The 15,409-nt window shown below is 44.3% G+C and overlaps 1 protein-coding gene across 1 annotated transcript; it reads left to right on the plus strand.

The window, feature by feature from the left end:
* The first annotated feature begins 1,018 nt into the window (after nt 1-1,018).
* On the plus strand, nt 1,019-4,296 carry LOC120936359. Its single transcript, XM_040348625.1, has 2 exons — nt 1,019-3,268; nt 3,323-4,296. The coding sequence occupies exons 1-2, from the start codon at nt 2,268-2,270 to the stop codon at nt 3,348-3,350; spliced, it is 1,029 nt and encodes a 342-aa protein (XP_040204559.1). The 5' UTR covers nt 1,019-2,267; the 3' UTR covers nt 3,351-4,296.
* The last annotated feature ends 11,113 nt before the right edge of the window (nt 4,297-15,409 follow it).

Raw genomic sequence — 15,409 nt, forward strand, 5'->3', positions numbered from 1 at the left:
CATGCTGGAATACCCATCCACGACCCATTTTCAATGCCCTGGCTGGAGGTTCTCACCCAATATTTGATGATACATGGCCCCTGCTATTGTCCCTTTTGATGCAGTGAAGTTGTCTTGTTCCCTTGGCAGAAAAAAAACCCCAAAGCATAATGTTTCCACCTCCATGTTTGATGGTGGAGATGGTGTTCTTGGGGGTCATAGGCAGCATTCCTCCTCCTCCAAACACAGCAAGTTGGGTTGATGCCATAATGCTAAATGTTGTTCTCATTTGATCACAACTTTTTCACCCAGTTCTCCTCTGAATCATTCAGATGTTTATTAGCGAGCTTCAGACGGGCTTGTACATGTACTTTCTTGCGCAGGGGCACCTTGCGGGTGCTGCTAAATTTCAGTCCTTCACTGTGTAGTGTGCAACCAATTGTTTTCTTGGTATCTATGGTGCCAGCTGCTTGAGATCACTGACAAGATTCTCCTGTGTAGTTCTGGGCTGATTCCTCACCGTTCTTATGATCATTGAAACTCCACGAGATGAGATCTTGCATGGAGCCCCAGACCGAGGGAGATTGACAGTTATTTTGTGTTTCTTCCATTTGTGAATAATCTCACCAACTTTTGTCACCCTCTCACCAAGCTGCTTGACGATGGTCTTGTAGCCCATTCCAACCTTGTGTAGGTCTACAATCTTGTCCCTGACATCCTTGGAAAGCTCTTTGGTCTTGGCCATGGTGGAGAGATTGGAATCTGATTGCTTTTGTGTATAGGTGTCTTTTATATAGGTAACAAACTGAGATTAGGAGCACTCCCTATAAGAGAGTGCTCCTAATCTCAGCTCATTACCTGTATAGTAGACACCTGGGAGCCAGAAATCTTGCTGATTGATAGGGGATCAAATACTTATTTCACTTATTAAAATGCAAATCAATTTATAACTTTTTTGTAATGTATTTTTTTCCTGGATATTTTTGTTATTCTGTCTCTCATTGTTAAAATAAATCTACCTTTAAAATAATAGACTGATCATTTCTTTGTCAGTGGGCAAAATCAGCAGGGGATCAAATACCTTTTCCCCTCACTGTATAGTAATGGGAGGAAATGATGTGACATTGCTGCTCCAGGCACCTGATCATAGCTTGGAAAACGGGGGCTGATTAATGTCACAGGTTGTTAATATTTGTTTTATCGTCTCTGAAGCTGGTAATTACAAAAATGTATATGTAATAGGTTTGTGGATGGGCATAAGTACGATATGCGATAAGTCACTAATTGCAGAGTTGGGTTTAAATAGTTGCAAACAAGAAGACATACACCACAGCCAAACTTGGATAGAAGACTTATGTTCTGCAGCCTGTCATATTGCTGCACCACAATAGTGCAATCACACAGCCTTATCGAGACCTGAGCCATAATTGTACACCATGCATCTTGGCATTACAAAATGTCCCTTTTCTTCACCCAGGCCTGTACTATTGTAATATGGAGCACCTACACCACCATTCATTTTATGTACAGGGGTAAATTATGTGCTGTGTTTGCTGTCCCTTTGTATGGTGTGTATGTAGACATACATCTAAGAGGAACAATTGCGGCAGTTCAGCCTGCTCTGTAATACGATAACTGGTGAGCTCTTCACAATTATACAGATCGGTAAAGACTGGGAGAGGCCCCAACCTACTTTTCTGAAGCCCCAGTTCTGGTGCCTCACTTGCTCCACTGGTAGTTTCACCCTTTCTGTACCAGTAGGGAAGGGCCCATACTTGCCTGGTCCCAGTTTAGGTGCCTCCATTGCTCCAGTTTTTATTACCTGTGCTGTATTCCTTGGAAAGAGCCGGGACAAGCCCCTACCTACCTGAAGCCCCAGTTCTGGTGCCTTTACTGCAGTGGTAGTTGAGCTGTTTCTGTGTTGGTATGTTTTATTTTGTGTAGGTTGTGCCTGTACCTTCTGCACCATCACCAACGTAGTTTACTCGCCCACTTTCGTGCCCTTCTCAAGTTTACGTAAATTTAGTATTATTATTTTTCTACCATAGCTAAACATAAAAGGGACAAATCTTGTTCAGGCATCAACTGAAGTTTGGAAATTTTAGAGACTGAGTGTGCCTAGAGACCATGCCTGAATGTGGGTTAGAGACTGGCACGCAATCCATGGGTCATGGAAAATCTGCCATATGGTTGGAAAATATGGATTTTGACGGCTAATAAGGAGATACTGTGCCCTCTGCCTGTAAACTGGGTCAGCTTCACACAACAGTCAGAGGAGATTGAACAAAATGACCAAATGTGTAATTTTGTTCTCCGTGAAGTGGTTAATATACTCTCGTGTAACATTGTTATATTATGGCTTTTGTAAGTGCCAAATATCTGTCCTAATATTACATGTTGTGTTTGCCATCAGTGGCTTAGTTGGGTGTACTCGCCACCTAATATTACATCTTGTGTTTGCCATCAGTGGCTTAGTTGGGAGTACTCGCCATCTAATATTACATCTTGTGTTTGCCATCAGTGGCTTAGTTGGGAGTACTCGCCACCTAATATTACATCTTGTGTTTGCCATCAGTGGCTTAGTTGGGTGTACTCGTCACCTAATATTACATCTTGTGTTTGCCATCAGTGGCTTAGTTGGTTGTACTCGTCACCTAATATTACATCTTGTGTTTGCCATCAGTGGCTTAGTTGGGTGTACTCGTCACCTAAGATTACATCTTGTGTTTGCCATCAGTGGCTTAGTTGGGAGTATTCGCCACCTAATATTACATCTTGTGTTTGCCATCAGTGGCTTAGTTGGGTGTACTCGTCACCTAATATTACATCTTGTGTTTGCCATCAGTGGCTTAGTTGGTTGTACTCGCCACCTAATATTACATGTTGTGTTTGCCATCAGTGGCTTAGTTGGGTGTACTCCCCACCTAATATTACATCTTGTGTTTGCCATCAGTGGCTTAGTTGGTTGTACTCGCCACCTAATATTACATCTTGTGTTTGCCATCAGTGGCTTAGTTGGGAGTACTCGCCACCTAATATTACATGTTGTGTTTGCCATCAGTGGCTTAGTTGGTTGTACTCGCCACCTAATATTACATGTTGTGTTTGCCATCAGTGGCTTAGTTGGTTGTACTCGCCACCTAATATTATATGTTGTGTTTGCCATCAGTGGCTTAGTTGGGTGTACTCCCCACCTAATATTACATCTTGTGTTTGCCATCAGTGGCTTAGTTGGTTGTACTCGCCACCTAATATTACATGTTGTGTTTGCCATCAGTGGCTTAGTTGGGTGTACTCGTCACCTAATATTACATCTTGTGTTTGTCATCAGTGGCATAGTTGGGTGTACTCGCCACCCGCATGTCCTGTGATTCATCCCCTGATGGAAATAAGTTGGTTTCTCATTTCCTTCTAGCATCAGCTGCAGTATCAACACGCTTTTTTTAAAGTTTCCGTTTATTATTATATATATTTTTTTTTATTATTCGGTGTTGAGTCTGTGGCTTGGTTTGTGAGATATTTATCAATTAACACTGTTTTACGGCAAATTGTGAGCAAAATACTTGAAGTTATACTTTGTCTAACTGCATCCTCAGAAATTGTCATAAGCGGTATAGGACAGAGAGAGTAAATTACAGGTAGTAAGTACAATGTGTAAATTACTACAAAAAAGGAGCAGATACCACCTTCTTCCCCCGCTTGTATCAGAGATACACTGAACTCCCATGGCACCTGTAAGAATTTTAAACTTTCCACTGTAATAAAATAGGATTGACAGCCAATTACTATGAGGGCACATTTACACTTTAGTGACCTGTTGTGGTATGTTAAAACTCCTTTCTTTGTGGGTTGCATTAAAGTAAGCCTAGTCATAAATCAATCAGAAATGCACACAACTTTATTTTAGCAAGGCAGCACACCACCATACACAGTATATAACACTCCCTGCTGGAGGAGTCCCCCCTGTGTAAGCTCCAGTATCGGAGCTTACCCAGAGGAATGATATCACTGCCCTCCATCTGATGACCATTGTCACTGACAATGAAAGAAAGGGAAAATTCTAAATTTTAGAGTTGTCTCTAGAACAAACATGGGGAAATCTTCCAATAGGGATACCTGTCTAAAGAGAGGAATTTCCCTTCACTGGAAGATTTCCTCTCTCTTCCTGTTGTTCCTCTGGTGAAGTGAAATTTCCCCAATGGTGCACAGACCACAAAAAATTATCAAACAGGAATTTTAACCTACTCCCTGCTCTATCCAAATACCGTGTATACTCAAGTATAAGCCGACACACCTAATTTTACCTAAAAAAAAAAACTGGGAAAACGTATTGACTTGAGTATAAACCTTGATTACACAATGCCCATCTGCAGCCTCACTGTGCCCATCTGCAGCTTCACCTTGTTTACGGTCTCCCGCTGTGGCATGCAACTGTTTGGTGGTGTTCTGTCAAACAGGAGCCATCCACTGTAACAGAGCCCCGCCTCCTCCTCGTCTGTGATAGACGGAACACTGATTCAGTTTCCCAGCATTCTATCAGTGTTCCGTCTATCAGGGATGAGGAGGCGGGGCTTTGTTACAATGGACGGCCGCTGTTTGAGAGAACACCGCCTAACAGTGGCATGACACAGCAGGAGACGTCACTCTAAAATAGGCTGAGGGGGGCTTTTTTTAGCATTGAAAAAGTCGGCTTATACTTGAGTATATACTGTAACTAAAAACAGTGGCTATACATACAACTCAAGTTATTCTGGCTGTAGTTTCTCTTGTATTAGGCAATTCTGTGCATGTGATAATTACACAGATTTTGTAAACCTTGTTGTATAAAAAAGTGTGCTTAAATTTGCAAGACGTTTAACTGCAGTATTTTTTACAGAAATAAATGGAATTTGTCAAAACCGACTCATTTCTATAGATCAATTTCCAGCACCACAATTGCTTATTGTATTAGCAACCCTATAAAACGAATGAATTTGTACAAATCTTAAAGGGAACCAATACTCTGAAGTCTTTTTTTTTTATTAACTCCCCATTCACACTTATGACTTTGGACATCAAATTTGCATTGTAAATAAAGGGAAAAATACTGCGCTGCTAAGTGAGAGTGGGGCAGCTGCTAGCACCAAAACATACAGAAAAATATGTGAAAAAGGTAAAAAATGTGCTGTGCTAGAGGAGTGAGAAAACCCTGGTGAACAGGGTGTATAAAGGTGGTGTAATATCAATATAAACACAATTAGGAAAATGTCACAATAGGAACATTGGCAAAAAATAAGTGAGCATTAACAGAAAGTGAATTGCTGTATGTACGAACACTTCAGGATAAGTGACCAATGTTGGTCCCAACACCAATGAAATGTGAAAAGAACTGAACGTAAGCTGATCTTATAAAAGAAAAGTCTAGTGAAAAACTGCGCACAGCGACAGATGAAATGTCAATGCGACAATGAGGCTGCTAATAAGAAATCTTCCAGCTGATTGGGAGGTGGGGTGTAGAGCTTGACGGTGGACTGGGAGATAAACAAGGAGACAATCCTATATAGATAAGTTGGATACTCTTACCGTGTGGCGTGGACCCAAATACCTTGCGGTCTGGGTCAATCGAGCAAGGGGTAAGAGTGATGTTGCAACAGGCTCTGACAAGTTATACCCATGTTTTCCAATGATGACCATTTATATACAGTATGTGTGACTCTGTCACAGCGATTTCAAAGTAGTTCATGCACTACTTTGGTCTGACGTCATAGACTTCAATGTTAATCCTCTAAAGTTGCATGGAAGTCATACCTGCATGTTTTACATGCAACATTGGGTCTGGGTTTGCAGAGGGACAAGTCACATTCAAGTTGCACTCCAAAGTCATGCAACTAAGTGAGAATGGAGCCTAAATGTGGAGTGGGCTTTTTACTAGTTTAACCATATGCCAGTTTAACAGTCTTAGGATGAGATCTATTGGAGGTGAGTCTGCGCTCAATATTTGTCCAATATTCCTGGAAAATACTTACCAATACATCCATTGCAATATATTGAAGAGTTAACAGGAGAGAGGATGGAGTGATGATCTAACCAAGCTCCAGGAATGGCATTTTTTGCAGCACATTGTACTGCTGATCTGACACTATACAGTGAGAAAGGACAGAATGGAGTTTTTTTGGTATTTTTTTCCTGGTCAAAATATTAAATTTTCTCCTTTTGGTCAAACGGTTCTCATAGGGCTTGTTCACACAATGTGCGTTTTTATGCACCTTTCTTTGCAGGGGTAAGAAGAAAAACGGAAAATTGTATACTCACCTTTCCGTAATTTTCCTTTCCTGACGCATCTTCATGGCAGCACACATTGGGTTGTGACTCCGCCCCCACAACCTGACAGGATTGGTTAGCTATAAATTTGAAGGGGAGACGCCCCGCACCATTCTCTGTATATATCATCATAAAACAATAGGGCGGGCATCTGTGTGCTGCCATGAAGATGCGTCAGGAAAGGAAAATTACGGAAAGGTGAGTATACAATTTTCCGTTTTCCTGACGCATTCATGGCAGCACACACTGGGAAATAACTCGCCAGTCGGGAGGGTGCAAGAAAACAGTAATATTTATTCTCTATAGCGCTGAGGAATTGGCTCTAAGAACAGATCTGCCAAAGTCGACGGTAGCCAGGAGAGCAGAATCCACTCTGTAGTGAGAAATTAAGATGTGTTGGGAAGACCAAGTTGCTGCTCTGCCTATGGTTTCTGGTGAAATCCCGCAAAATGCTGCCCAAGAAGTGGCCACTGCCCCTGTCGAATGAGCCCTAATGCTCTTTAGGAGTCGTAAGTTGCTGGATGGAATAGGTCTCCGCGATAGCACCAACAACCAAGAGGTAATGGTACGGGAGGTAGCTGGCTGACCTCGTCTGCTCCCGTGTGGGATAATTAAGACATAATCCGTCTTCCTGAGATGTAGCTGTGAAGTAACTGGAGATGGTAGGTTTGACATCCTAGGCATGGGACTCGCCCCTCTCATTAGTAAAAGATGGAAGGACGATGTCCTGGTTATAATTAAAGGAGGAAGTTACCCTTGGATAAAAATGGTCTGAGGGCTTCAGAACCACTCTGTCAGGGGAGAACACTAAATAGGGGTTCCGTAGCCATAAATGCTTGTATCTCCGACGTCCTCTTAGCTGAGGTGATCGCATTACGGGAAGCCATCTTCAGAGCTAGGTTCCACGGTGAGACTAAGTTGAATGGAGAAAAGGGTGGATTGGACAGGGCCTCGAGTACTACACAGAGATCCCCTGTTGGAAAGGCTGGCCTCCTAGGTGGTCTGATCTTACGCAGGCCCTGAGGAACAGAGTGACCGGATGATGAAGAGCCCATCTAGTACCCGTCATGGCTGAAAGGGCAGATACTTGCACCTTCAGGGTACCCGGGCCCGGGCCCTTGTTAAGCCCTGACTGAAGAAATTCAAGAATTTGAGATGGGATTCCAATTTCTTTGCTGCGACGACACGAACCTCTCCCAGATTCTAGTATAGGCGACATCAGTGGAGCTCCTTAGAGCTTGTAATAAGGTTGATATTACCTCCTGAGAGTATCCTAGTTCCCCTAACCTAGCCCTCTCAACTTCCAAGCTGGCAAATGCAGCTTCTCTGGGCTGGATGGAAGAATTGCCTCTGATGTATGAGATCCCAGGTTACTGGAAGATGTATTGGAGGCCGCGTACCTATTGTAGCAGGGTCGTAAACCATGGCCTCCTCGGTCGGAACGGTATTAGTACAATAACCGTGGCTGAGGACCTCCGAAGTCGGGACAGGAATCTTGTAATCCGAGAAGTTGGAAGAAAAATGTATCCCAGCTCGAAGCTCCATGGAAGAGCTAGGCAGTTTGTCCCTTCGGCTGATGGAAAGTGGGCTCTGGACAGGAACCTCTGACACTTGGAGTTCTTTGGCGTGGCCGCTAGGTTGACTTCTGGTATTCCACAAGTTTTCGTAAGAATGGAGAATACCCGTTGGTTCAGGGACCATTCGTTGTTTGAAAGTGTCTCTCGGCTTAGGTAGTTGGCCAACGAATTCTGTGTTGCCGGGACGTACACTGCCCATAGATCTAACAGGTGCACTTGTGCCCTTTCCAATATGGGCAAACTTCCTCTTGAAGCGTGCAACTCCTGATGCCCCCCTGTATCTGGATACATGACACCGCTACTTGTTGTCCATCCTGATCAGGACACTCTTCCCCTCTAGAAGAGGCGCAACGGCCAGGAGAGCCTGAAAGGCTGCTCTGAGCTCTAAAATATTTGACACTATGCCCTGAGCCCGAAAGTGCCACTGTCCTTGGGCTACTTGGTCTAGATAGTGTGGACCCCATCCCCCCTGGCTGGCGTCCGATGTTACTACTTCTGGACTTGGGGGAACTATTGGAATGGACTCCCTGAGGTTGGACGGGTGTGTCCACCACCATACTAATTGCTTTACCCAGTTCGGGATGTGAATGGTTTGGAGTATTGACGTTCCATTCCACTGCCTGAGAAAGGAGTTCTGTAAGACTTGCATGTGTCACAGGGGCCACTGTATCAAAGGTATGGATGCTGACATGGACCCCCGGGTACTGAGGCAGGCTCTGACAGTAGACGTCTGGATGATAGCAGATTCTGTACCTTCTGGAGTAAGGGCTTCAGCCTCTCTTGAGGGAGTTGCACCCGGTACAACCTGGTATATTATTCTGCCCCTAGGAACACCCTGACTTGCTGAATGCTCTGGGTGCTGATGCGATGCCGAATGGGGGGCACCAAAATTGGAAATGAGATTGATAGATTGAGAACCGAAGGGACCTCTGGAAGGCGGGATGATCGGGACGTGAAGGTAAACGTCCGAAAAATCTAGGAGATAGCATCCAGTCTCCCACGTCCACTGTCAACAAAATGGACTGAAGGCTTTTCCAATCTGAGGGCCTCTATTTTGATCGTCTGTTGAACCTCTTTAGGTCCAGGACTGGACGTAGATCCCCTGTTGTTTTTTTTTTTTTTTTGTACCAGAAATAAAGGGGAATAAAACCCCCTCCCTTTCTGGTGTGGAGGTACTTGGTAGGCTGGAATGTGTTCCCTGGCAATGTGCCCATGAATTTCCAATTGTGACCGGTCTTGATAGAGGATAGTGTCCATGAATCTGTTATACGAGTTGCCCATATCCGAGCGAATCTCTTGAGTCTGGTGCCCACCTGAGCTGGGTGGGCAGACGGACCCTCAAAAAGGACTTCTGCTGTTCCCCGGCTGTGATAGCCTTGGCTTACTGTAAATACATGAAGGAGGGTCGAGTCTTCCAGTCCCTCCTAAATTTCCTGCCAGGACGGTAGGATCTAGCATCCCTGTACTTGACAGGAAGATCGCGTCTGTAAGCGGGGCCCTTCTGGGGCTCTGGTCTCCTATCGGAGGGAATCAGCCCGGATTTTCCCCCGGTAACCTTGGAGATGGCCAAGTCCATCTTTGTGCCAAATACACTTGAGCCGCCATATGGAGTTTTGCACCAGTAGATTTTGATGCTGTCTCCGCTATCCAGGGTCTCAGCCATAAGGCTCTTCCCAGTCATGAAGTCGCCCCCTCAGGAGCCGTAAGCCAACTTAATTTCCCTGCAGGGAGGATAATATCTTCCCCTGGTCGGCTCCTTCTAGAATGGAATTCTCAACATTAGCCGCCCATGCAGCGATAGTTTTAGCTACTGCCGCCATGGTGATAGCCGGCCTACTAGCGTCTCCTGTCGTGGAGCAGGCTTCCTTCAGTTCTATATTGATTTCACGATCAAGAACGTCCCGGATGGTAACTGCATCTTCAATCGGTAGAGAAACGTCTCTAGCGAGTCGCATTAAAGATGAATCGACCGTAGTTGCATTGATCAAAGAATTGATCCTAGACTCCCACAAGGGGTACAATCTGCAAACTTGTTGCTCATACTGGGCCGCTTATGCGATCTCCCCCACTCATCCTTTATGAGGTTTTCCAGCTCTTTGATGAAGGGAAATGATTCAGGACCCCCTTTTCAGCACCAGGAAATATTTCTGAACCTTCAGAGGTTCTGCCATAACCCCTTCCCAGCCGATCGCTTCCTCGACTGAATGGGCAAATGGTTTAACTAAAGAAGAGACAGTCCGACGCCTGCTCACACTCCTCATTCTTAGAGAGGGTTTTTGCAGCCTGGCGTAACGGCCGGGTGCTGGGCGATGTGCTTGGGGAAGGATCGCCCACAATTGATCCCTGTGCGATTCTCCTAGGAGCTCAGTATATACTCTGGCCTCCGAATCCTTGGATACTTCAATGAAGCACGAGCGGCAGGCCAATTCCCCTGGCAAGGCTGGCGCCCCGCATATTTGGCAAACATTTGCTGTGGTGCGGGTAAGATAGCTCCATCTGGGATGAAGGTAATCGTCTGCGGTGGGACCGACTATGACAGGAGTGGCTGTGACGCGAGCGGCTATGCCTTGATTGAAGAAAGCAAGAGGGTAACCTTGAGTGACTTCTTGCGCCTTCTGCCGGAAGCATGGCTAGAATCTCCCTCTGTGCCGCAAACTTGCGTCTTTTGACCCGATAGGGCTACCAAAACTGTAGCGTCAGTGGCCAAGCTCTCTTTTTTGTCTCTTCTCTACTTACCACCTTCTGGACGGCCTCTATACCTGGTCAGCTGATGGTGGTCTGCGAGGGCAGTGGCCCCCATGAGGATAGCAGGGAGACAGCCCGGAAAGGTGGGAAAAAAGAGAGAAGGGAAAACATTACAATATGTCCCCCCCCCCCCCAACATTTCTATTTATTAAATATAATGATTTATATACATATATCTATCCTTATTTTATTTTTTATTTTTTGGATTATATTAATTGTTTAATTATGGATATACTTTCTCCTATAATATGTTATAAATTAATATATAAATGTATTATATCTTCTATCCTATTTGTTCCTATGTCTTTTTTTTTTGTGTAATCAATTGGCCCAGGCTGAACTGGGACGAGCCTGCACACACCTGGTGCAATCTTCACTCTGAGTAGAGCAGAGCAGCAGGACTGCAGCCAGAACTACAGAGCAATAGGACTGTTTCCTTTTTTTTTTTTTTTTTTAAACGGCGCCGCTATTTGGAAGAGGGCAGAGGAGACCGGCGGCATCATCACTGAGCTGCGTGCATGCGCAGAGCGCTGAGGGGTACGCGGCGGTGACCCCGAGAGTATGGGGTGTCAGAGGAACCACAGGGCTCAGCAGAGCTGAGAAAAAAAAAACAACAGGCAGGCAAAGGTACAAAACAGACTAACCTTAGGTGGCAAATGTAATGATACAAATACCTTTGTGGAAGCACACACTGCACTGGAAGGAAAGACAGAGCGAAAGTGGGGGCCACTGCGAGATTTGAAGCTTCTTTAAAGCTTGCTACAGATGCCAGTATAATTCCAGAGCCCCTGAGACCACCAGAATGGGGGTTCCCACCATAAAGCTCATTTAGAGACTGTACAGGAGGGACTTCCAAACAGGAGAGGCTGAACCTGCTGGGGCGATCTGCGGTAAGAGGCATGCTTCTTGCTTGTTCGTCCAATCTGTCAGGTGAGGATAAAAAAAGAGAATGGTGCGGGGCGTCTCCCCTTCAAATTTATAGCTAACCAATCCTGTCAGGTTGTGGGGGCGGAGTCACAACCCAGTGTGTGCTGCCATGAATGCGTCAGGAAACAATTGTTTCTAAGTTCCCTGTTCACATCATAACACTGGTATCCTGTGCATAGCAAAAAACTCACATGACACCAACATTGTGGTGTGAACAGGGCACAGAAAATAGTGTTGTGTGCCCTTGCAGAGACCTTTATGTTGCATATTTCTGTGCAGAAAAAAAAAAAACCTCACATGATACCAGCATTATGATGTGAACAGGGCACATAGAAAAAAAAAAAGTTTTCTTTGTTTATTTGCAAATACCTTACATACAGATGCATCTCCAAATTAGAATATCATCAAAAAGTCAATTTATTTCAGTAATTAAAGTGAAACGCCATATATTATATAGATTCATTACACAGAGTGATCTACTTTAAGAATTTCCTTTTTTTGATTATGGCTTACCGTTAGTAAAAAAACAAAAATTCAGTATCTCTGAAAAATAGAATATTACAGAAGACCAATAAAAAAAAGATGTTTACTACAGAAAGGTCGGCTTACTGAAAAGTATGTTTATGTACTGTATAATATTCACTCAATATTTGGTCGGGGCTCTTTTTGCATAAATTGCTGCATCAATGCGGCATGACATGGAGGTGATCAGTCTGTGGCACTGCTGAGGTGGTATGGAAGCCCAGGTCGCTTTGATAACGGTCTTCAGCTCGTCTGCATTGTTGGGCCTGGGATGTCTCATCTTCCTCGTCTCAATACTCCACAGATTCTCTATGGGGTTTAGGTCAGGTGAGTTTGCTGGCCAAACAAGCACAGTGATACCACGATCATTAAACAAGGTATTGGTACTTTTGGCAGTGTGGGCAGGTGCCAAGTCCTGCTGGAAAATTAAATCACCATCTCCATGAAGCCGGTTAGCAGAGGAACGCATGAAGCGCTCTAGAGTTTTCTAGTAGACGGCTGCACTGACTTTTGACTTGATAAAAAACAATGGACCAACATCGGCAGATGACATGGCTTCCCAAATCCTCACGGATGGTGGAAAATTTGGCATTTCATTTGGAAATTCACGTCCTAGAGGGAGAGGCACAGAATCCAAGTTCCAGTGCGATTTGCACTGTGTATCTTTTGGTCCGTTTTCAGCCAAACATTCAGGCTGAAATCGGACCTGAAACAGTGAACAAGGATACACTGGACTACTGCTGTGTGCTCATATGTGAGCCCAGCCTAAGGCTCGATTCACACCTATGCATGTTGCTTTTGAGTGTTTTTTCGGTGCTTGCTGCGTTTTTCGACATGCGATTTGCATTTTTTATTTAATTTTTTTTTAGCTAGCAATTTTTTTTTTATTTTTTTATTTCCTTTAACAACCAGCTATGAACAGGTAAAAAAAAAAAAACGCAAATCGCGGTACGTTTTGGATGCAGATGCATTGGATTCTATTAAATGCAAAACGCTGCTATTTGCAGGAAAAAAGTCCCCTTTCCAAAAATGCAGAGGCACAAAAAAGCATTGATGTGAACATGTTCCATAGGAAACCATGTTATAAAAAATTCCCTGCATTTCTGCAAAATGCATCAAAAAACACATTAGTGTGAATTGAGCCTAATGGTGAACTTGGCCTTTAAAAGGAGAAGTGGAGAAATAGCAAAAAAACAAACATCTATACTCACCTCCATGCTGCGACATCAGGCCAATCCTCGATCCAGGCAGCTCCAAGCGCCGCCATCCACAGTAAGGGAAACAGGCAGTGAAGCTGTACGGCTTCACTGCCCGTTTCCTACTGCGCATGCGCGAGCAGCGCGGCGCTTTGTGAATGGGCCTGCTGCTTTCTGGGACACACGCAGTTCCCAGAATGCAGCGCGCCCCATTCACAAAAAGACACTGAGTGGAGGAGGAAGAGGCAGATTCGGCACTTCCGCATAGCAACAGCTATTTAGGGTAAGTAAAAAAAATATATATATATATTTTCCATTTTTTTATTTTTTTTTTTATTTCTGGTGCAAATTTCTTTTTCAGGTGGAACCTCCACTTTAATATTTAATGTACAGTGACCTGAGAAGGGGTGGGGCCCCGGCTTAATTTATTTTTCAATGACTTGGCTTATGTTTTAATGACCCCCTTTTATCTCCCCAGCTATATATACTGTATACTCCCCTTCCTTTCTCTACCACATTGCTTTGTTCTGCTGATATGTGTCTTCCACACACATTGGAAGGTTTTGTAGCATGTGATGTGATTTTCAAATGCCAAGCTCAAAGTAACACAAGTAAATCATTCTAGCCTATGGGGGAATGAGCGCTTGGCACTTTATTTTATCATGTGGAGCATTGAATATTGGTGAAGAGAAATACAATTAGTATATTAATTGTCTGAAGAACTTTCTTTTTAAGATATTCAGTTTGGACTTAATCTTTGCCACTTTTAACCACTTCAATACCGAATATTTTCACCCCTTCCTGCCCAGGCCAATTTTCAGCGCTGTAACTTTGAATGACAATTGCGTGGTCATGCAATGCTGTACCCAAATTACTTTTTTATCATTTTTTTCCCCACAAATAGAGCCATTTTTTTCTCAGTTTATGCCGATATGTATTCTTCTACTTATTTTTGGTAAAAAAAATAAAATAATAATATTGTAATAAGCCCATATTTATTGGTTTGCGCAAAAATTATAGCACCTACAAAATAGGTTATTGATTTATGGCATTTTGACATCTGTGTGTTTACTGTAACGAGCAATCGCAGGTGCCCAGGGGCCTCGGGGTATGCGCATCGGCTCCTTGGTGATGCGGTGGGCACGCGCCCCCTACTATACCGCCAGAAAGCTGTGGACGTCATATGACGTCCGCCTAGGATGGGAGATACCATCTGCGGACATCATATGACAATGGGTGGTATTGAAGTGGTTAATGGTATATTTGCACAATATCTATGATCTGCAAGAAATTGACACAAAACCGGGTTTCCTGTCTCAGCAGCTAGCTGCCGATTCCGTGTTCCACAGCTGACGATCAGCTGTTTTGTTCGGCTATTTCCGTAGCCTGCCCGTAGCCTGTTACTGCGCATGCCCGGAGACTGCGCAGTCGGTTGTGGAACTTCCCCCATGGGGGAACATTGAGGACAAGTCACCGTACACACAGATCAGGGGGAGGGGCTCTCCTCTCCAAGTCTATGAGAATGCAGCCAATCATCAGTCTGATGGGAACACCTCACTGTAAGGGGGACCCTCATTGGAGCACTTGATCTAAAGGGGGAACTCTGATGGCAATGCCTGATATTAAGGGAACCCTGATAGGAGCACCCGATTTTAAATGGGAGCGCCTGATTTAAGGGGGCACTCTGATGGGGACACCTGATTTAAAGCGGCACTCTGATGGGGACACTTTGATGGGAACACCTGATTTAAGGGGGCACTCTGATGGGAGCACCTGATTTAAGGGGGCACTCTGATGGGGACACTTTGATGGGAACACCTGATTTAAGGGGGCACTCTGATGGGGACACTTTGATGGGAACACCTGATTTAAGGGGGCACTCTGATGGGGACCCAAAAAGAACCTTCCTTCATCAGAGGCTGGAGTAGAAGGTGGGGTGTTCCCTCAGAAGAGCTGGATGAATCTGCTCAGCTCAAGCAAGGAAGAAGGTGATCCTCTACAAATGGTAGGACCTTTCCAGATCTACATTTCAGGGGATGTTTGTATTTGTATGGATGTTGTGTTCTTATTCTATATGTAAGGACTCTGTACTGTACAGTCACGTATGTCTGCCAACAGTTACACTAGCTTTCACATTATGCTTGATTACTGGAAACACATATA

The sequence above is a fragment of the Rana temporaria genome, chromosome 4, assembly GCF_905171775.1.
Source record: "Rana temporaria chromosome 4, aRanTem1.1, whole genome shotgun sequence".
NCBI classification, from domain to species: domain Eukaryota; kingdom Metazoa; phylum Chordata; class Amphibia; order Anura; family Ranidae; genus Rana; species Rana temporaria.

Excerpts from the sequence above, each read along its gene's own strand:
- LOC120936359 (XM_040348625.1), top strand. The coding sequence starts at position 2,268 with ATGACCAAATGTGTAATTTTGTTCTCCGTGAAGTGGTTAATATACTCT. Across the intron at positions 3,269-3,322 it reads GCCATCAGTGGCTTAGTTGG|GTGTACTCGCCACCCGCATG; the intron begins GTGTACTCGTCA and ends TGGCATAGTTGG.